The 21,690-nt window shown below is 43.0% G+C and overlaps 2 protein-coding genes across 3 annotated transcripts; both read right to left on the bottom strand.

Annotated features, from left to right (window-relative positions):
- Nucleotides 1–420: 420 nt before the first annotated feature.
- On the bottom strand, nucleotides 421–9,709 carry LOC139565197 (galanin receptor 2b-like). 2 transcript variants are annotated; one of them, XM_071385347.1, is made up of 3 exons: nucleotides 9,538–9,709; nucleotides 4,293–4,687; nucleotides 421–2,562 (listed from the first exon to the last, which is right to left on the bottom strand). In XM_071385347.1, exons 2-3 carry the CDS (start codon nucleotides 4,664–4,666, stop codon nucleotides 1,809–1,811), a joined length of 1,128 nt encoding a protein of 375 aa, XP_071241448.1. In that variant the 5' UTR covers nucleotides 4,667–4,687; nucleotides 9,538–9,709; the 3' UTR covers nucleotides 421–1,808. The 2 variants fall into 2 exon arrangements, with proteins under 2 accessions (XP_071241448.1, XP_071241449.1); XM_071385348.1 differs by lacking the exon at nucleotides 9,538–9,709 and adding an exon at nucleotides 8,794–9,482.
- LOC139564844 (uncharacterized) lies at nucleotides 7,859–20,935 on the bottom strand. The gene is made up of 4 exons (XM_071384685.1): nucleotides 20,492–20,935; nucleotides 19,993–20,306; nucleotides 8,523–8,610; nucleotides 7,859–7,930 (listed from the first exon to the last, which is right to left on the bottom strand). Exons 1-4 carry the CDS (start codon nucleotides 20,933–20,935, stop codon nucleotides 7,859–7,861), a joined length of 918 nt encoding a protein of 305 aa, XP_071240786.1.
- Nucleotides 20,936–21,690: the final 755 nt, after the last annotated feature.

Here is a 21,690-nt window from a genome sequence, read left to right as displayed (position 1 = left end):
TGAATATTGATGTTGGGACTGAAATCCCATATAGGGATAAAAGCAATTCCCATGAAAGCAATTGCTATTCCCTCAGGCGGAATTTGCTTTTAATTAGTCACACTGAGAGTTAGAGACGTTGAAAATCTACAGCATATGGGCTAAGATACCCATGAGGTGGTAAGCTATTTGTTTCATGGGGGAAATTGTTAATAAGCTGAACCAATTGAGCTTTTAAAGCATGGTCTGTTAGAGCTTGAATGTTTACAACACACAATATTTGTTCATCTTAGTTTAAACGAATTGCTTATGAATAGCTACTTTACCTGAACGTACCTTTCATAAAAACTACATAGGGATATGTCTAGGTTTAGGGTTGAACCGGGTTGTGCACATGAAGCTAGGATTAGGGTTTGATATGTTATCAATAATAGCATTAAATACCGCAACATAAAACATTTTATTTGATCATTGATATTTACATCCACTTCGAAAATGTTTAGCCAATATTTAACCAAATACATAATCTCATCCAATACACATAAACAAGTTAAAGAGCATAAAGTACAGACATAAGGAAGTGTCACAAAGGCGAAAACAAATAATACAGAAAGCACATTGCATTTTGACAAAATTGCCGGGTATAAAGGAGAGTTCTAAATATAAAATATAAAATATATACTTTTCTGTTCTGGCCTCCTGCTGGTGGAAAATTGCATTTCTTGGAATTTCTAAATGAGAGGGAGGGTAAGATCATGAGAGGCAGGGTAGTTTAACACAGCAGTGAGGTAGTATACAAGCTTTTAAGGAGACTCGACTAGAAAAGGGGAAACTAGGAAAGTGAAGAAAGCAAACAGAGAAAAGAGAAAGTTGACTTCATAGAGTTTAACAGACAGATTAGATAATACAAGTGAATAGAGGCCATAAAGGATAATATAGTTAGCGGCATGGAATTTACAACAGCAACACAACTCTTAAGTGACTGAGTTCAGTAAACATCAGAGAGAAACATACAAATATGTGCAAAGCAAAAAGATAACACCACCAGCCTAATACATTTGAACCCATAGAGATCCTATTCATAGGTTGCACCTCCGTCACTTGGTCGCGTCATGCCATTGTTATGAGCATTCTCCAGCCAGCCTCTTGAGAACAAACCCATTCATTCTGAATGGAGGGAAATGACTGCTTCATCTAAATTACAATGACGTTGCTAAGGTAGGCAAATATTAAGTAGGACACAACTATGCCATCATTATCATTTCATAAAATGTACTTTAGACAGAGGGTAATGTTGTCATTAGCTAGCAAAGTTTGTCGAAAAGAGCTAGCAATGCTTAACTTAGCTAGCTAAAATCCGGTGATCTCCACTCAATCTTAGCTTGCTAGCTAACGTTATTCTGCAAGTCCATCTGATGACATCAAAATGATGACAAAAGGTTTTCCTACTAATTATTTGCCTCATTTTGAAATGCAATTGTATTTCCAAGCCGTTGTAATGCACTTGATGATATCTTCCTCAGCGCTCATTGATAATGCATAGAGTAGAATGCTCAGTCCTAAAACAAATGTTCAAACCAATATTGTGATGAAACATAGGTGCAACCCATAAATTAAATGACTAGTATTCTAATTTATAATTCTATATTTGAACCATTCTCATGTTTGTTTTTTTAATGATCATGCTCTCTTTACCCTCTCATCAAATTCTCAGTTGTCACCATCTCAAAAACCGAGATACTGTCATCATTGAGTTTCCCTTTGAGGTTGGAATACAAAGTCTTTGTGATAAGGCAATCTGCACAGTCCTTTACCATAGGTCTCATCATTCAAGGCTGTTTCTGGAAATGGCTTATAGTTGCTTCCCTCGGCTCGGCGATGGGCCGGCTGCTCATCTCACAGTCATTTTGTTGTACATTGTCCTCATTCATTTGTGACACTTCTGTGGACCCCGCCTGGAACCCAGGCACTGTGTTGGCCACATGGACCACATGCACTTTGTTCCTGCCTTTCTTACTGAGAATGCAGCTGAACACCTTCTTGAAGCCTTTGCGAAAGTGCTTGGACACCAAGGCGTACACAATGGGGTTGAGGCAGGAGTTGGCGTAGGCCATGCAGTGAGAGAGGATCCTGAATGCGTATGTGGTCTGGTTGAAGGGGAAGTCTCCGTACAGATAGCATAGGATCACCACATGATAGGGCAGCCAGCATAAGCAGAAGAGCACTGTGACGATGATGATCATTTTGGTGACTTTGCGCTTAGCCCTCTTGGACTCCGACATCCCGTCCAGAGGGTCCACAGCAGTCCACAGGTACTTGATGGTTCTGGTGTAGGACAGGCTCACAATGAGCACAGGGATCACATAACCAAACACAAAGGTGCACGTGTCCAGCACCTTGCGGTTGTACTCCTCCCAACCTGGAACACAAACGTTACTGTTGGCGTAATCTATGAGGTCGTAGTAGCTCAAATACGGTCCTGCGAAGATCAATGATAGTCCCCAGATGACTACCATGGCAACCACGGCATTACAGGGCGTTCTCAACTCTCTAGAGCGAAGAGGGTAGCGAATGGCCAGATACCTAGATCAAACAGAAAGACTTAGTTACATATTCTATTAAAACATAATACCATGCATCAATATACACTGAGTGTACAAAACATGAAGTAACACCTTCCTAATATTGAGTTTTACCCCACCCACCATTTTGCCCTCAGAATAACCTAAATTCTTCGGGACATGGACTCTATAAGGTTTCGAAAGCGTTCCAAAGGGATGCTGGCCCGTGTTGACTCCAATCCTCCCCACAGTTGTGCCAAGTTGGCTGGATGTCCTTTGGGTGGTGGACCATTCTTGATACACACGGGAAACTGTTGGGCATGAAAAACCCAGAAGCATTGCAGTTCTTGACACAAACCGGTGGACCTGGCACCTACCAGCATATCCCATTCAAAGACACGTAAATATTTTGTCTTGCCCATTCACCCTCTGAATGGCACACATACACAATCCACGTCTCAATTGTCTCTAGGCTTAAAATCCTTCTTTAACCTGCCTCCTCTCCTAAATCTACACTGATTAAAGTGGAGTTAACAGGTGACATCAATAAGGGATCATAGCTTTCACCTGGATTCACCTGGTCAGTCTGTCATGGAAAGAGCAGGTGTTCCTAATGTTTTGTACACTCATTGTATGTTTGCTTTATATGTATAATTGCAAGTCAACTGGGATTTCATTATACTCCACCTTCTAAATGGAATTAATTGTTTTTACTGTTGTGTTGCTTGCACAAAGACATACAAATATTATGAGCGCTTGCTTCTGGGGGTTAATAGACAAGAGACAGATTGGTGCTGCAAATGGAACTCATGAAAGGGCAATCAGTGTGTGTATATTGCTCATCCCAACCTGGCAGTGAAATAATTGCTGCTGGGTATTCTAGGTCTCAGCTGTAGCCTGAGTGGATGCTCATTTTTCACATAGAGGACATCTATCAAATGAATGTCCCCCTCCAAAAGGTAAACAACACCAGGGTTTCTGCTCCCTTAATTAATGGAGGAAAAAATAATGTTTCACCGGGCTGAGCATAGCGTCCATTTATGCAGGAAAGAAGAATATGTCAACTTCATGTAGGGATAACACATTAGTGGTCTTTTACTGTACTCAATCACAGATTCAGCCTCAATTTCATGTCAAGACCTACTCTTTCATTTCCACATTTTAATGCAGATAAAATGCCCTTCCCTTGATCACACGGATACTGGGTTTCGATTAACGTGGCCAACAGGGTTGCCAAAAAAAGAAATGCCTGATCAGCATTCTCCCTATCTCCCTATGCTCTGTGAAAATGTCAAGGCTGTTTTGTAATAACAACCAATGGATGACTACAGTATAGGTTACTGCCGTGTGCTTTGCTAAATGAGCGTCCATCCTCTTCTGTAGAGAGAGCATTGGGCGCTTGTATAGAGAGGAAGTGTGCTGGACTTTAATGAGGTGAGGGAAATAGTGACCTTGGCAATAGAACTCTGTACTATAATTGGCATCGACCTTTAGAGCTGTTGCACAGGTTATGTCTCTGTGCTTTCGGTTAGTACTCAACCGAATAAAAATGACAAAATATTTCACAAATCAAGTCTATTCCTATCAGGCTCCTCATTATGAGCCATAAAGAAGTAGTTAACCCAAAATGAGAATACAGATCTACTCATGGAATTTGTATACATGTAGAAACATTTGTATAGAGTATTTCAATGTTTTGAAATGTTTATGTAAAATGAGACATTAGCGAAACAAGAGCTACAGAGTACATACCTGTCGACCGAGACGGCGGCAAGCGTGAAGCTGCTGGCGTACATGGTGAGGTTGATGAAGAAGTGGACCACCTTGCACATGAAGGAGCCGAACACCCAGCCCTCCAGGGAGTAGATGGTGGCTTGGAAAGGCACGCAGAAGATGATGAAGAAGAAGTCGGCCACGCTGAGGTTGAGGATGAACAGGTTGGTGGTGTTGTATCCCACCTGGCCGCTGCGGAGGAGGACGGCCAGGACCAGACTGTTCCCAATGGTCCCCAGCAGGAATATGAGCGAGAACACCACGGGCACGATCACACTGGTGGGATTCAGCTGGTAGCTGTCCGATGTGTTCCAGTGCCCTGCTGTTTTGCTGAAGTCTTCCAGATCTGACATTTTGGGAGTATTTTAGACGTTCTGGAAGAGAATGAGAGAAGTACATGATGTGGTTAATGTTGCTGAATCATGACTGCAATGGGGCTGCAGGGACTTTAGGGAACACAAGACTGATCATTTATGAACGTATATGTTCACAAATGTTTTAAAACCAGTTTATTAAAATGTTCAAACCACGAGGATAGAGAGGAAAGTTCGTTAAATATTTCTCATTACACAACCATTTCTATTATGTCTCATGTCCTGAATCCCTACATTCCGCAAATTTGAGCAACTATTTCCTTTTGGATGTTTTATTTTACAAGAATGGTGGATTGTGTTCCAACTGTGAGGCTAAAAATGTTAAAAAGACAACCATGTATTTTCATAACAGGGAGCCGATGCATGCTCATTCTACCCCAGGGACCTGTCCACTCCCCTTGTGTCTTTTCTATAGCCTTCCCACCCAAAGTGACCTGGTTATCTTCTTGTGTCTTTTCTATAGCCTTCCCACCCTAAGTGACCTGGTTATCCTCTTGTGTCTTTTCTATAGCCTTCCCACCCAAAGTGACCTGGTTATCCCCTTGTGTCTTTTCTATAGCCTTCCCACCCTAAGTGACCTGGTTATCCTCTTGTGTCTTTTCTATAGCCTTCCCACCCAAAGTGACCTGGTTATCCCCTTGTGTCTTTTCTATAGCCTTCCCACCCTAAGTGACCTGGTTATCCTCTTGTGTCTTTTCTATAGCCTTCCCACCCAAAGTGACCTGGTTATCCTCTTGTGTCTTTTCTATAGCCTTCCCACCCAAAGTGACCTGGTTATCTTCTTGTGTCTTTTCTATAGCCTTCCCACCCAAAGTGACCTGGTTATCTTCTTGTGTCTTTTCTATAGCCTTCCCACCCAAAGTGACCTGGTTATCCTCTTGTGTCTTTTCTATAGCCTTCCCACCCAAAGTGACCTGGTTATCCTCTTGTGTCTTTTCTATAGCCTTCCCACCCAAAGTGACCTGGTTATCTTCTTGTGTCTTTTCTATAGCCTTCCCACCCAAAGTGACCTGGTTATCCTCTTGTGTCTTTTCTATAGCCTTCCCACCCTAAGTGACCTGGTTATCCTCTTGTGTCTTTTCTATAGCCTTCCCACCCAAAGTGACCTGGTTATCCTCTTGTGTCTTTTCTATAGCCTTCCCACCCAAAGTGACCTGGTTATCCTCTTGTGTCTTTTCTATAGCCTTCCCACCCAAAGTGACCTGGTTATCCTCTTGCATTCATCCTCATGGCATGTAGATGCACACATCCATTGGCTGCTAAGCCATACCAGCAGCAAGGTCTATTAAAAATTGAGTAGGGAGAGATGCTGATATATTCAAGTCATCATTAAGCTTTGATTATTTGAATCAACTATGTAGTGCTAGGGCAAAAAACGAAACGAGTTTGGGAAATAAGTTTTACATACTGATGAAATCAGCATATCAGATCACATCTGATTACAGTAGGCCTGCCGGCACAATGGCTTTGGAGTGTGCCTGAATAACATTTCAACGATGCCCACGTTTTAATGGAAATGGTTGAAATGACATGACACACATACACAATCACTAATATTATTTAAATGCAGATTCAGATGAAACCATGAAAGATGATGCAGGAATTGATTTGTTAGTATGAGAGTGATTGCATTGTACTGTATGAAAGCTTAAGGTAGGCGTATACAGTAGAGGCTTGTTTGAGTCTACAGTTCTGCAGTCATTATCTTATTTGTGAACTAAACTAGAAATAAAAATTCATACTGCACTTCCTAACCCCATGCAGATATTAAGTCAGTCTATATATGAGGACCATGCATACTGACATCATTGGACCATTCTCACTCTATTTTTCCTGTTCAATGTTCATGTTGGACCAACGATGAGTGTTGGTAAATTGGCACTTGCTGTAAGTGCCACTCTGGACAAAGAATGGCTCATCCTCCAAAATACAGCAGAAGCTGCTTGTGCAATCCACCATTTCACTCACTGTAATTCATATTTTTGCTATTTTTTTCTCTGGGATATAGTATATCACTATCGGGATCTATCATAAAAGGAGTAAAACATTGATGGTGTTGTAGATTTTACAGTTATTGTGTAGGGTTCAGTTAAGCTAGTTTTCTCTACCTCCACTGAGGTCCAAAACCTACTTGTTATCAGAGATTTGTTATCAGTTATACCATTAAACCACAGGAAAAATAGGTTACAATAAATCTCTTGGCTTGGATTGTACTTGTCTAGCATACATTTGACAGCTCTTAGAAAACACACATTTCTCAAAGCAGAGCTGTACCGCCATATATTTCCACCTCATAGATCTCTATCAGCCTACACCAGACCCATCACTCCTCCTAACGAAACTGGACCTGATCCAGCACAGGATTGACTGATCTCTACCGTACCATGAACATGACAAGTCCGATGTCAAAACAACAGCTGCTGTAACCAACTTTAAATTGCCATAAATTGTTTCAGCCAACTAATTGGCGAGGGATCCGATTAGGTTTGTGACATGACTGCTAAGTCGGTTGCCAAGCTAACATTTGCTGTCACGATTGATCTGATATGACGTTCTTGTTATTACAGTTGAACATATTTGTGACAGACGATTCAAGTCCCACTTTAAAATAACGACAACTGTAAAGGCTTTATAGCACATTCATATCTTCTTAAAACAAACTACTTAGATTCTTCCCAAATCATTCATAAGTCATACTACATTAAGGGTGATATGAAAGTACATCTGGTGATTTGTCAGTGTGCAGTATCCTGCCTTTCCCACCCTTTAAATTGCATGCCATTGGCTTGATCTCTGGGTTAATATAGGGATCATGAAAGCCTTAAAAATAATATTTTGTCAAATCACTGTCAAATTATTATTACATCAGCTGAAAGTCAGGTATTTGACGTAGCCCAGCGGTTAGCACGTTGGGCCAGTAACCGACAGGTTACTGGTTGGAATACCTGAGCCGACAAGGTGAAAAATCTGTCGATGTGCCCTAATTTGCTCCAGGGGCGCTGTACTACTATGGTTGACTCTTCTTACATATTTCTCATATAGGCCTCGGAGCAGTACTATAGCATACAGTAAACCCCTTTTAAAATGTCTCATTCACGGAATGCTTTCTGGTTCATAGGAATGGGAAACAGTCTCTCGAAAACACTGTCTTTCTACCTCCTATTAAATCTCTTACAGACTCCATATTAAATCTAATTGGAATATCTGGGAGATGACAATTACAGTGGCAAACACTGACTCAACCTGGGAACACAAACACAAAGAAGCAAACATAGTGGAACGAGCACATCCAAACACGTCACAAACATACCTAAAATCTTCAATAATCAAATACAAAAAAAATGAATTTTACATCACATTCTACTTTGTTGTTGCTGTGGTACCACACCAACATGTACAGTATTGTGCCTTTTAAATCTAAATGAGGCTTTTGGAGAACAGGATTAAATTGAATATACCCAATAATAAAAACATAGATTTTCCTAACACAACATCACATTTGTAATCAGTAGGCTGCCTTCGCCCACCGTTCCTCACATATTGCCAATATGTGACCTTGAATAATAATGAAAAAGCAAACTGTCAACATACCTCTGTGGCTAATGGCCGATTACCAAAAGAGGAAGAGCGGTTATGTGAAATACACCAATTATTTTTTAATAAACTCTGAGGTATCCTCAATGGAGTTGTATGAGACAACAAGTAAGTAGTTCTGGTATTTAAATCAATGCTCTCTAGCCTACCGCTTTAGCTTTACCGCTACTGTCTATATTCCATTTCCAAGAGGCAACTCATCACTCCCGTTGTCAATTGTCAGAGCCCAGACTCTCCTCACCCTCAGCATGCCGAACTCCCAGGGGGAAACAATCTTGACATACATGTCATTTGAGCTGGCTGACAGGAAGAGCAGCATGACAGCCAGCCTGAGAGGCAGGCAGAGAGGACGAGCTAGAAGAGCTATCGAGCTAATCCCTTAGCTTGTGTGAACCAACAGTTGGAGATGATGCAGTATTTGCCTCTCGTCTTGAGTCATAATGATGGTGTTGTGTGGAATTACAGCAGTGATGGAAAATAAGAGGAGGGTAAATGATATAAAATAAACATACGATTTTCTGCTTTTCCTTGTCACGGATGGGCTATTGCAGCAGACGACCACACCGAGTTCCACTCAGCTAAAAACAAGAAGAAGCAGCTCCAGTGGACAGGTGATCACCAACACTGGACAATTGAGGAGTGGAAATACGTCACTTGGAACATGACAGCGAGTCCAGTTTACTTGAGTGGACTGCTCAGTCCCCAGAGCTTAACCCTATAGAGCATCTTTGGGATGAGAGGGAATGGGCTGTTCGCAGCATGAATGTACTGCTGGCCCATCTGCAGCAACTGCGTGATGCCATCGCATCAGCATGGACCAACATCCATGTGGAACGTTTCTGACACCTTGTAGAATTCCCTAAAGAATTCAGGCTGTTCTGGAGGCAAGGGGTGTCCGACCCGGTACCAGATGGGTGTACCTAATAAACTGTCTGGTGAGTGTAGATCAGTGGAATAAATATGTTTATAATGAACAAATATAATTAAACAAAATGAAGGTGAAGACACAGACAACATGCAACCAAACTTCTGAAGCACATTCTCATTACAACAGTAAGAGTGGTTCATTTCCATCTAGCATCCCACATTCCAGTGGTCGGCTGTTATGCACCTCCTCACAACAGAATATGGTACATGGTAAATGCATGTGAAACCTTTAGAAGAATTGCTTTATAAATATTTGAAGGCGTTTGTGTATGAATGTAGACGCATCATGCAAATTAGAAGTAGATGTATTTATGGTGATTTTTACTTACCAGGATTACTGGCAAACTATATATCCGTTGTTCAAATGTCCTGTTTATGTTTGTTGTGTCCTGCTATCCTGCTACCCTCAACAGAAAAACAATGCTCCTCATGCTAATATCTGCTCCATAGTCTGAGCTCTCTCTCTCCTCCCTCTCCTCCGTTGCACATTGATATTCTGCCTGGATATCTCTTCCTCTCCCTCCCTCCCTCCCTCCCCCTCTCTCTCTCTCTCTCTCTCTCTCTCTCTCCCTCTCTCTCTCTCTCTCTCTTTCTCTCTTTCTCTCTCTCTCTCTCTCTCTCTCTCTCTCTCAGTTCAACCCTTCCCTTTCCCCCTCTCACAAAGGCTCCTCCTCCACATTTAATTGAATGTTCACACTTCACTGCAGAAGAGGTGCATTGTGTTTTACACACTACCTTCCATACTGGAGCAAGGCTTAACAATCACTGTTTATTATCAGCTGGTGTGATAAATGAATAACCTCAAGCAATTTTGTCAATCAGTCAAGCCCCTGCTGAACACAGACTACGGCACTACGGCTGGAACTCATCAGCTATTAATGTGGTGCAAAATTTTCCATAAATGCATCATTATGGCAACTTTGACTGGTAGCTTATTGTGAACAGTAGCGCAATACAGCTCTCTTGGATTGTTCTTACTTATGTGTTGGGAGTGCTTGTCTCTAGGGGCTTTGAACTTGTGAACTCAGAAAAGGGTGATATATGAATTGTTTGGTTGTGAGATCAAGTTGCAACGTTAGGGAATATGGCTATGCTTTACGCTTTTCTAAACGAAACCCTTTTGGATGACCAGATAGAGCAGCTTGATAAAGCAGCCCCTATGGAAACGGGGTCTCTCATCCACATATATTACATTTCAATGTATTGGTAAAATAGATTTGTGTTGTGTGTGCTTTCGTGAATGCATGTATGCGTGTCTGTCTGCCCTGTGAGTGTTTACATCTAGGGTGACATGATATTGATATTCAGTAATCCGTACGGGCTCTCTTGATCTAAATCATCCATACCATTAGCCTTAGAGGTATAAATCTGTTTGTAGAGTTCAGTCTCCAATCTTCCTAACATTTTGCTCTGTTTTTACTTCCAACGAGATTTTGAAAACATAATTACTCACACCTTGTAGCCTACGAGAAACACTCACAACCAGCTCGTAATTACACACAGTTGGCTTGGTGTGTGTTATTATGCATTACAAAAATAGTATTATAGTTTTTTTTGTAATAATGACAACAGCACATTAAGCACATCTAAGTGGGAAATTATTCAGCTGAACAGGAATTAAAGCTTGACCTCCCAAAGCAGCCTCTTAACCAGTTGAGAAGGAGGCTTAATGCTCTTGCATACAAATACTGTGAATTATGCATATTTGAGCATACCCCGTGCTCAAGAGTTGCTTTAAAGGTCCAATGCAGACATTTACAGTATATCTCAATATTAAATTATTTCTGGGTATCTATTAAGTACCTTACTGTGATTGTTTTCAATTAAAATTGTCAACAAAAAAAACCATACATAGCTTCTTAAGCAAAACTTTCTCAAGCAATACTTTTGATAGGGCAGTCTGGGAGTGGTCTGACTGGGGAGGGGGAAACTGAAAACTAGCTGTTATTGGCAAAGAGATTTGGAACTCTCTTTCTTATTGGTCTATTAACTAATTTACTGCCAGGTGATTACACCAGGCACTCAAACTCCATCCCACCAAAACAGTATTTAAAACAGCTTTTACACTAAAAGGCTATTATAATTTTCACAATTTCACAGTATTATTCCAACCTCATAGTGTGGAATTATATATATAGCACAGGGAAATCACGTTTTTGACTGCAATGGACCTTTAAAGATGTGTTGTTCCAGCTGGTATGTCCTTGGTATTTACTAGGGAATGGTGTGGTCAAAATGCACTTCCTTCAAGTAATTCAACACAATTGGTAATTAGCTGGGATTATAATGAACTGATACAAAGAAACAACTGTATTGTAATTACTAAGCAATAAAATTTTTGCAAATTATAATTTTAAAATAAAGTCTACCATCATGATTTTTTGTGATACATTTTTGTATTTTATTCTGCACGGTTAGGGAATACAATGCGTACGGAGGCAGTAACCAGACAATTTCAGGGAGATTACAGTGAGGAGATAGATGAGGAAAGGCAAACCTCAGAGGAAAACTCACATGAGGCTCACAGTATTGACCTTTTATTACCTCAGCTCCACTTTATGCCTGGTCTGAACACTCCAGAGCTCCAGAGCTTTCTGTCCTCAGTTACAATACACCATAATATATTACCAGAGCCGTGCACAGACCTTTCAGGGGGCAGGTGCTCAAAATGAAGAAAAGAGGCATGCCTCCCACTCTCCCCCTCCTCCCTTCGCTAGATTTTTTGGTTGTTGATTTTCATAGTTCATATCTCGAAATTCATAACATACGCAGCCATTTTTATTATTTATTTTTTTTAGCATAGGCCTATTTATTTCTACAACACACACTCACTCATCACAAATTGTAAGAAGGTGGCAGGTAGCCTAGCGGTAGTTGGCAGGTAGCGGTAGTTGGCAGGTAGCGGTAGTTGGCAGGTAGCCTAGCGGTAGTTGGCAGGTAGCCTAGCGGTAATTGGCAGGTAGCGGTAGTTGGCAGGTATCCTAGAGGTAGTTGGCAGGTAGCGGTAGTTGGCAGGTAGCCTAGCAGTAATTGGCAGGTAGCGGTAGTTGGCAGGTAGCCTAGAGGTAGTTGGCAGGTAGCGGTAGTTGGCAGGTAGCCTAGAGGTAGTTGGCAGGTAGCCTAGAGGTAGTTGGCAGGTAGCCTAGAGGTAGTTGGCAGGTAGCCTAGAGGTAGTTGGCAGGTAGCGGTAGTTGGCAGGTAGCCTAGAGGTAGTTGGCAGGTAGCGGTAGTTGGCAGGTAGCCTAGAGGTAGTTGGCAGGTAGCCTAGAGGTAATTGGCAGGTAGCGGTAGTTGGCAGGTAGCCTAGAGGTAGTTGGCAGGTAGCGGTAGTTGGCAGGTAGCCTAGAGGTAGTTGGCAGGTAGCGGTAGTTGGCAGGTAGCCTAGAGGTAGTTGGCAGGTAGCGGTAGTTGGCAGGTAGCCTAGAGGTAGTTGGCAGGTAGCCTAGAGGTAGTTGGCAGGTAGCCTAGAGGTAGTTGGCAGGTAGCGGTTGTTGGCAGGTAGCCTAGAGGTAGTTGGCAGGTAGCCTAGATGTAGTTGGCAGGTAGCCTAGAGGTAGTTGGCAGGTAGCCTAGAGGTAGTTGGCAGGTAGCGGTAGTTGGCAGGTAGCCTAGCGGTAGTTGGCAGGAAGCCTAGCGGTAGTTGGCAGGTAGCCTAGCAGTTAAGCGAGTTAGGCCAGTAATCGAAAGGTCGCTGGTTCAAACTCCTGAGCAGATTAGGTGAAAAATCTGTCAATATGCTCTCGCTCTGGATAACAGTGTGTACATAAATGCAAGATAGTTACAGTGCATCCTAAAGACATGATTGACATTGGGAAAAGAGGGTGGGCTATCAGCTGATTGTTGATGTAAATCTGCTAGTTAGCTAGCTCAACAATTTACTACTGAGCTGTATGGAATTGTTTTAAGGAGGTCATACCAAGGATAATTTTGCTATTTGATTTTGAATTTTATCCCCCTTGAAGTATCCCCCCCCCAAAAAAAAATTTGATTAAACATTTCATTTGGCCTTACGGTAAGCTATATGGAATTGTTTTAAGAAGGTCATTGATTTAGAATTTTAAGACCCTTGAAGTATAGAATTGTTGGGGGGGAATAAAACATTTTATTTGGCCTTACTGTTATAAACCCATACAAGCTCATTGAATAACAGATTGGCAGGTAGCGGTAGTTGGCAGGTAGCCTAGAGGTAGTTGGCAGGTAGCGGTAGTTGGCAGGTAGCCTAGAGGTAGTTGGCAGGTAGCCTAGAGGTAGTTGGCAGGTAGCCTAGAGGTAGTTGGCAGGTAGCGGTAGTTGGCAGGTAGCCTAGAGGTAGTTGGCAGGTAGCGGTAGTTGGCAGGTAGTCTAGAGGTAATTGGCAGGTAGCGGTAGTTGGCAGGTAGCCTAGAGGTAGTTGGCAGGTAGCGGTAGTTGGCAGGCAGCCTAGAGGTAGTTGGCAGGTAGCGGTAGTTGGCAGGTAGCCTAGAGGTAGTTGGCAGGTAGCAGTAGTTGGCAGGTAGCCTAGAGGTAGTTGGCAGGTAGCGGTTGTTGGCAGGTAGCCTAGAGGTAGTTGGCAGGTAGCCTAGAGGTAGTTGGCAGGTAGCCTAGAGGTAGTTGGCAGGTAGCGGTAGTTGGCAGGTAGCCTAGAGGTAGTTGGCAGGTAGCCTAGAGGTAGTTGGCAGGTAGCCTAGAGGTAGTTGGCAGGTAGCCTAGAGGTAGTTGGCAGGTAGCCTAGAGGTAGTTGGCAGAAAGCCTAGCGGTAGTTGGCAGGTAGCCTAGCGGTAGTTGGCAGGAAGCCTAGCGGTAGTTGGCAGGTAGCCTAGCAGTTAAGCGAGTTGGGCCAGTAATCGAAAGGTCGCTGGTTCAAACTCCTGAGCAGATTAGGTGAAAAATCTGTCAATATGCTCTCGCTCTGGATAACAGTGTGTACATAAATGCAAGATAGTTACAGTGCATCCTAAAGACATGATTGACATTGGGAAAAGAGGGTGGGCTATCAGCTGATTGTTGATGTAAATCTGCTAGTTAGCTAGCTCAACAATTTACTACTGAGCTGTATGGAATTGTTTTAAGGAGGTCATACCAAGGATAATTTTGCTATTTGATTTTGAATTTTATCCCCCTTGAAGTATCCCCCCCCAAAAAAAAATTATTAAACATTTAATTTGGCCTTACGGTAAGCTATATGGAATTGTTTTAAGAAGGTCATTGATTTAGAATTTTAAGACCCTTGAAGTATAGAATTGTTTGGGGGGGAATAAAACATTTTATTTGGCCTTACTGTTATTAACCCATACAAGCTCATTGAATAACAGATTCACTACATGGAACAACTGATAGTCCCTTAAAATATCAAAAGGAAGTTTGTTCTGAAGTGCCTGTCCTATATCTGAGAGATATAAGAATGATTGGGAAACATTTGTAAAAAAATTTGACATGTATTTTATCCCTTATGTTTGGTACTAAACAGTCTCCATATCAATACAGTGCATTCAGAAAGTATTCAGACCCCTTGACTTATTCTAAAATGTTTTATATTGTTTATTTTCCTCATCAACCTACACACAATACCCCATAATGACAAAGCAAAAACAGGTTTTTAGAAATTTTTGCAAATGTATTAAAAATCTAAAACTGAAATATCACATTTACATATGTATTCAGACCCTTAACTCAGTATTTGTTGAAGCACCTTTGGCAGCGATTATAGCCTCGAGTCTTCTTGGGTAGGATGCTACAAGCTTGGCACACCTGTATTTGGAGAGTTCCTCCCTTCCCTCTCTGCAGATCCTCTCAAGCTCTGTCAGGTTGGATGGGGAGCATCACAGCACAGCTAATTTCAGGTCTCTCCAGAAATGTTAGATCGGGTTCAAGTCCGGCTCTGGCTGGGCCACTCAAGGACATTCAGAGACTTGTCCCGAAGCCACTCCTACGTTGTCTTGGCTGTGTGCTTATGGTTGTTGTCCTGTTGGAAGGTGAACCGTCACCCCAGTCTGAGGTCCTGAGTGCTCTGGAGCAAGTTTTCATCAAGGATCTCTCTGTACTTTGCTCCGTTCATCTGTGCCTCGATCCTGAATAGTCTCCCAGTCACTGCCACTGAAAAACATCCCAAAAGCATGATGCTGCCACCACCATGCTTCCCCGTAGGGATACTGCCATGTTTCCTCCAGACGTGACACTTGACATTCAGGCCAAAAAGTTCAATCTTGGTTTCATCATGGTCTGAGAGTCTTTAGGTGCCTTTTGGCAAACTCCAAGCGGGCTGTCATGTGCCTTTTACTGAGGAGTGGCTTCCGTCTGGCTACTGTACCATAAAGGCCTGATTGGTGGAGTGGTGCAGAGATGGTTGTCCTTCTGGAAGGTTCTCCCATCTCCACAGAGAAACTCTGGAGTTCTGTCAGAGTGACCATCGGGTTCTTGGTCACCTCCCTGACCAAGGCCTTTCTCCCCCGATTGCTCAGTTTGGCCGGGAGGCCAGCTCTAGGAAGAGTCTTGGTGGTTCCAAACTTCTTCCAATGTTGGTACCCTTCCCCAAATCTGTTCCCCGACACAATCCTGTCTCGGAGCTCTACGGACAATTCCTTCGACCTCATGGCTTGGTTTTTGCTCTGACATGCATTGTCAACTGTGGGACCTTATATAGACGTGTGTACCATTCCAAATCATGTCCAATGAATTTAATTTTGCCACAGGTGGACTCCAATCAAGTTGTTGAAACATCTCAAGGATGATCAATGGAAACAGGATGCACCTGAGTTCAATTTTGAGTCTCATAGTAAAGGGTCTGAATACTTATGTAAATAAGGTATTTCAATTTTTTTTTAATACATTTGCAAAAATGTCTAAAAAACAGTTTCCGCTTTGTCATTATGGGGTATTGTGTGTAGATTGCTGAGGAGTTTTTATGTATTTAATCCATTTTAGATTAAGGCTGTAATGTAGCAAATGTGGAAAAGGGGTCTGAATACTCAAGGGGTATGAATACTTTCCGAAGGCACTGCATGTACTGCCATTCATTTTTTCAACTGGTATTGGGGACCTTCAGAGGAGTCTCGTGAGGCCTTTGGGTGTCCTAGAGCAAAACAACCGATGTGTACGTATTTGTGAGAGTCTCACCTTTCCAGAATAGTTTGTTGGCCAAACAGTTCTGACGCTAGACGATTTTGTGAGAAAACAGATTTTCGGGATGTCTCGTCGTCTGACCAGCACCGCTCTAACTCTGTCACCTTTCACCGCAGATCATCGTCGATGTGGTGGATTAAGACGCATCCAATGCAACAAATCTGATATCTCTAGTTTAAACTGACAGATGTTTATGCTAATTAGATTTCCACAGTGGGGCGCGGACATCGACTCTAGGGGGTTCATACTGCATTTGAATAGCAATGGCATAAGTGGTACTTTGTCCTTACACTTCTTGAGATTTCAGAGAGTATTGTTGTTAAGCATTGTTACAATATTCAGAAAGAAACGTCATAAGGTACAATTCAACGTAGGACTCAAGGTTGCCTAGGGAAGCTTTTGTTGGCTGCAAAGAGCTTTTCAATAAAAAGTTAACGTGTCCTATGACACAAGACTTACATGTTGTGGGCAGCTTTGCAGTACATCGCATCATGATGTATTTAGTGAATGGTAAGATGGGCGTCTGTGGGTGGGGGAAAAAAACATTAAAGTACTATCAAAGTGCCCATGGCTTATGAAGTTTTGTGGCAAGGTACAGTAAATCAGCATTCTGAAATTTCATGGGCAGGTTCCCATAGCAACCAAAGAAGGCTCATTTTCACAGGACACTGATCAGATCCTTGGCTGTGCCCGTGGCCATTAGCACTTTATGCTTCATACTGGATTTATCTTACACTTCAGATTGATTTGGCACCAAGAGCACAGCAATCAGTGAGATGTTCTTCTGACATTCATGTGCTGTGTAATCGAATTAACATGAAGTACCCACTCATTGTCAAAAGCACTGAGATACAGCATATAGGGGTTAAGAGGAGCCAATCTTTCAGAGTAGGTAGAGGTACTGTATGTACTGTAAATCCTTAATCAGCTCATTTTATTCCAGTACTGTATGGTTGGAATCTGAAGATCTGTGCCTGCTTGTATGCAGTAATATCAAACAGGAAAATAATCACAATACATTTTTTGATTTGGCCAGTGGTTGACATGATACTTCTCACAATTTTAGTTCCAGTCAACGTCAACACACTAACACTAAAATGGATACGAATAATTAGATAGGGATAAACATTCTCTGTCGATTAGCCAGTTGAGGTACATTACAACTAATGAGACTCAACCTTTCATGTCCAAAATACCATTAAAGCTTTCATCTCATTTGCAGAGATGTCAGATGATTCTGTTCACAGAGACATTTTTTAAAAGCAGGCTGAAAAGGATCCTCATCACAGTCATTGTATAACCCATAGAAAGGTATATTTTGGCTCATGATTGGGGCTATTTTCCAGAACACTGTGGTGGTTAGAGGGAGATCATCTCCCCCATCATGATGAAAGCCCAGGAAGTTGTAGTAGCTGCTTTGATTAGGACAGGCCAATCTCCAAACTACAACAGAACGTCAAATGTTGTACAGTAGTAGTGAGTAGTAGTGAGACAGATAATCGTCTCATAAGAATTCTGTCCTGATATAGTTCTCATTATGTTTCTTTGCATTTGGAACGTAGCTGAACCTGTGTTCTCTGAGGTCAACAGCAGTGTCAGCTCAGGTCATGTGATTTCATTTAGGAACTAACCTCACACTCTCACCAAGGAATTATAAGTGTTAGAAGAAGATATGTGACCACTGAAGCATGGAAAGAGAAACACAACATTTGACACTATTTGGTTAAATTGAAGATGTTAGATTTGCAAAAAACAATCAGATTTCGACAGAAATATGGCTGAGACGCAAGCAAAGTTCAAGGAGAGGGGGTACAAACATGATCAGATTAATATTGCCATTGAGAAAATTCAAAACAAAACGAGACATGACCTTTTTCAAGGGCAGTCTCGCAAAAAGACGCATTCTTGCATTCTAACTACCCGCTATTCAAAGCGCTCTGAACAAATTAAGGGAATCGTTCACAAACATTGGCACATTCTAAAATCTGATGATAGTCTCGGTAATGTGTTTTCGGACCTTCCCTTGGTTGTATTCTCGCGGTGCAGAAATCTCAGAGACCAATTGGTACACTCTGATTTACCACCCCAATATATTCCTGAACAATGTCTATTTGCGCCCCTACTGGATGGAAATTGCAAGTGTAATGGCTGTGCTCAATGCAATGGCACTTGTAAATGCAGATCCTTCAAACAAATTGATCCCAATCAAAGGTGTTATTTCGTGCTACACTAAGGCAGTTATTTATCTTATAACTTGTCCTTGTGGTAAAAATGATGTGGGTAAAACAAAACGTATCTCAGAGCATCGTAGCACCATTAGGTGCAAAAACTTGACTTACCCAGTTGCGGCTCACTTTTTGGAGGCAGGCCACTCGATTTCGTCTCTACGTTATATTGGCATCGAACATGTCACCCTCCCTAGGAGAGGGGGTGACCTTGATAATTTATTGTTAAAACGAGAGGCTGCCTGGATCTTTAACTTAAAGACCCTTGCTCCCTTCGGTCTCAACGTAGACTTTGATCTGAAGCCATTCTTGTGATTATTGTGACTTTGCCATTGTAATTGTTTGTAAGCTTGTGTAGTCTAAAATGAATCTATGATCGTATGCTATCCATTTGTTTTTTGTATGCTGTTCTTTGTATGCCATTTTAATATTTGAGAATTAACCAATGATATTAGGCCACTTTTGGCCATGATTACAGACACCTGTGTGTCTTTTGACACTATATAAACGAGTCATCCCACAGTGTTTGTGATTATATCCTGATGAAGACAGCTTGGCTGTCGAAACGTTGGACATTACATTTTTGCATCTGAGCTCCTAGAGTGTGCGGCTCTCCTTTATTTTCAAGTTTTCTACTCCGCTAGCCAGCACCTCCCCTAAATAGGTGTGCGTTTCCTTTTCTTCTAGATTGGTTACATGAACATTGAGTCACAGTAATCATCTGACACCACTGAACATATTATCCTAAATCATTCTGGTAGAGTCTGTAGGCTGTATCACAGCCGTGATTGGGAGTCCCATAGGGCAGCACACAATTGGCCCAGCATTGTCCGGGTTTGGTCGGTGTAGGCCGTCATTGTAAATAAAAATTTGTTCTTAACTGTCTTGCCTAGTTAAGCAGTTCTCTCCAGATCTGCAAAAAACACTCTGTGAAGAGATTACCTATGCTGTAAATTGTAAGTGGCACTAGGATGAGCTAGCATAGGCAGCGTCTGAAATGACACCCTATCTTTTAAATTGTCCTATTGTCACGATCCTCTTCCTGGAAATGACTGGACCAAAGCGCAGCGTGGTACGTTTTCATGATATTTTATTTAATCAGAACACTTGAACAAAAAGAACAAAGAGAAAAACGAACAGTTCTGTAAGGTAACTAAACTATACAGAAAACAACTACCCACAAAACACAGGTGGGAAAAGGCTGCCTAAGTGTGATTCCCAATCAGAGACAACGATAGACAGCTGCCTCTGATTGAGAACCACACCCGGCCAAACACAAAGAAATAGAAAACATAGAAATAAAGAAACTAGAATGCCCACCCTAGTCACACCCTGGCCTAACCAAAATAGAGAATAAAAGCCTCTCTATGGCCAGGGCATGACAGTAACCCCCCCCTAAGGTGCAGACTCCGGCCGCAAAACCTGACTCTAAAGGGGAGGGTCCAGGTGGGCTTCCTTTACGGCGGCGGCTCTGGTGCGGGACGTAGACCCCCCTCCGCCTCTGGCTCCCACCACTTTGGTGGCGCCTCTGGTGCGGAGACCCTTGTTGCGGGCCCCGGACTGGGGACCTTCGTTGCGGGCCCCGGACTGGGGACCGTCGCTGGGGGCTCCGGATTGGAGACGTCGCTGGAGGCTCCGGACTGGGGACCGTCGCTGGAGGCCTGGTCCTTGGAGGAGGCACTGGATGGACCGTGCTGTGGAGACCTACTGGAGGCCTGGTCCTTGGAGGAGGCACAGGATGAACCAGGCTGGGGAGACCTACTGGAGGCCTGGTCCTTGGAGGAGGCACAGGATGAACCAGGCTGGGGAGACCTACTGGAGGCCTGGTCCTTGGAGGAGGCACTGGATGGACCGGGCTGTGGGGGAGCACTGGAGATCTGGTGCGTATCCCTGGCACCACTCCTCCCGGCTGAATGCCCACTTTAGCCCGGCACCTCCAGAGCGCAGGCACAGGTCGAACCGGGCTGTGGGGGAGCACTGGAGATCTGGTGCTTAACACTTGCACCTCTCCTCTTGGCTGAATGCCCACTTTAGCCCGGCACGGGCGGAGCGTAGGCATAGGACGCACTGAGCAGTCACAGCGCATCGGAGACACAGTGCGGAGAGCCGGCGCAGGATACCCTGGGCCGAAACGGCGCACCGGAGACCAAGAGCGCTGAGCTGGCACAATCCGCCCTGGCTGGATGCCCACTCTAGCGTGGTGCTTACGGAGAGCTGGCTCCGAGCGGACCGGGCTGTGCATGCGCACCGGAGACACCGTGCGCTTACCCGCATAACACGGTGCCTGCCCGGTCACTCGCTCCCCGCGGTAAGCACGGGGAGTTGGCTCAGGTCTATAGCCTGACTCCGCCCCAAAAATGTTTGGGCTGCCTCTCGTGCCTGCTTCGATGACTTGCCTCCTCATATCGCCGCCGCTTCTCCTTCGCTGCCTTTATTTCCTCCTTTGGACGGCGATATTCCCCAGCCTTTGCCCAGGGTCCTTTACCGTCCAGGATTTCCTCCCAAGTCCATGAGTCCAAAAAACGCTGCTCCTCCTTACCACGCTGCTTGGTCCATTTGTGGTGGGTAGTTCTGTCACGGCCGTCGTCTAGGTGGAAATGACTGGACCAAAGCGCAGCGTGGTACGTGTTCATGATAGTTTATTTAATCAGATCACTTGAACAAATATAACAAAGAGAAAAACTAACAGTTCTGTAAGGTAACTAAACTATACAGAAAACAACTACCCACAAAACACAGGTGGGAAAAGGCTGCCTAAGTATGATTCCCAATCAGAGACAACGATAGACAGCTGCCTCTGATTGAGAACCACACCCGGGCAAACACAAAGAAATAGAAAACATAGAAATAAAGAAACTAGAATGCCCACCCTAGTCACTCACACCCTGGCCTAACCAAAATAGAGAATTAAAGCCTCTCTATGGCCAGGGCGTGACACCTATGGGAATAGAGTGCAGTTCCAGATTTACTCTCTAGACTTTCAATATACACTACAATTACTGTCTTCACCTTCGATTTAATGTTTTTTGATGTATTTTTCATAATTAAAAAGTAATTGAAAATAGATGTGTTTCTGAGTTGATATGTCAATATTGTTCTACATTTTGTTAGTTTCAATATTTTCCCTCAAAGCTGCAATCCATTGCGGTGAAACTGCCA

The sequence above is a fragment of the Salvelinus alpinus genome, chromosome 36 (genome assembly GCF_045679555.1).
Source record: "Salvelinus alpinus chromosome 36, SLU_Salpinus.1, whole genome shotgun sequence".
Lineage (NCBI taxonomy): Eukaryota > Metazoa > Chordata > Actinopteri > Salmoniformes > Salmonidae > Salvelinus > Salvelinus alpinus.
Note: the sequence above shows the minus strand (reverse complement) of the source record. Positions and strands in the feature narration are given on the sequence as shown.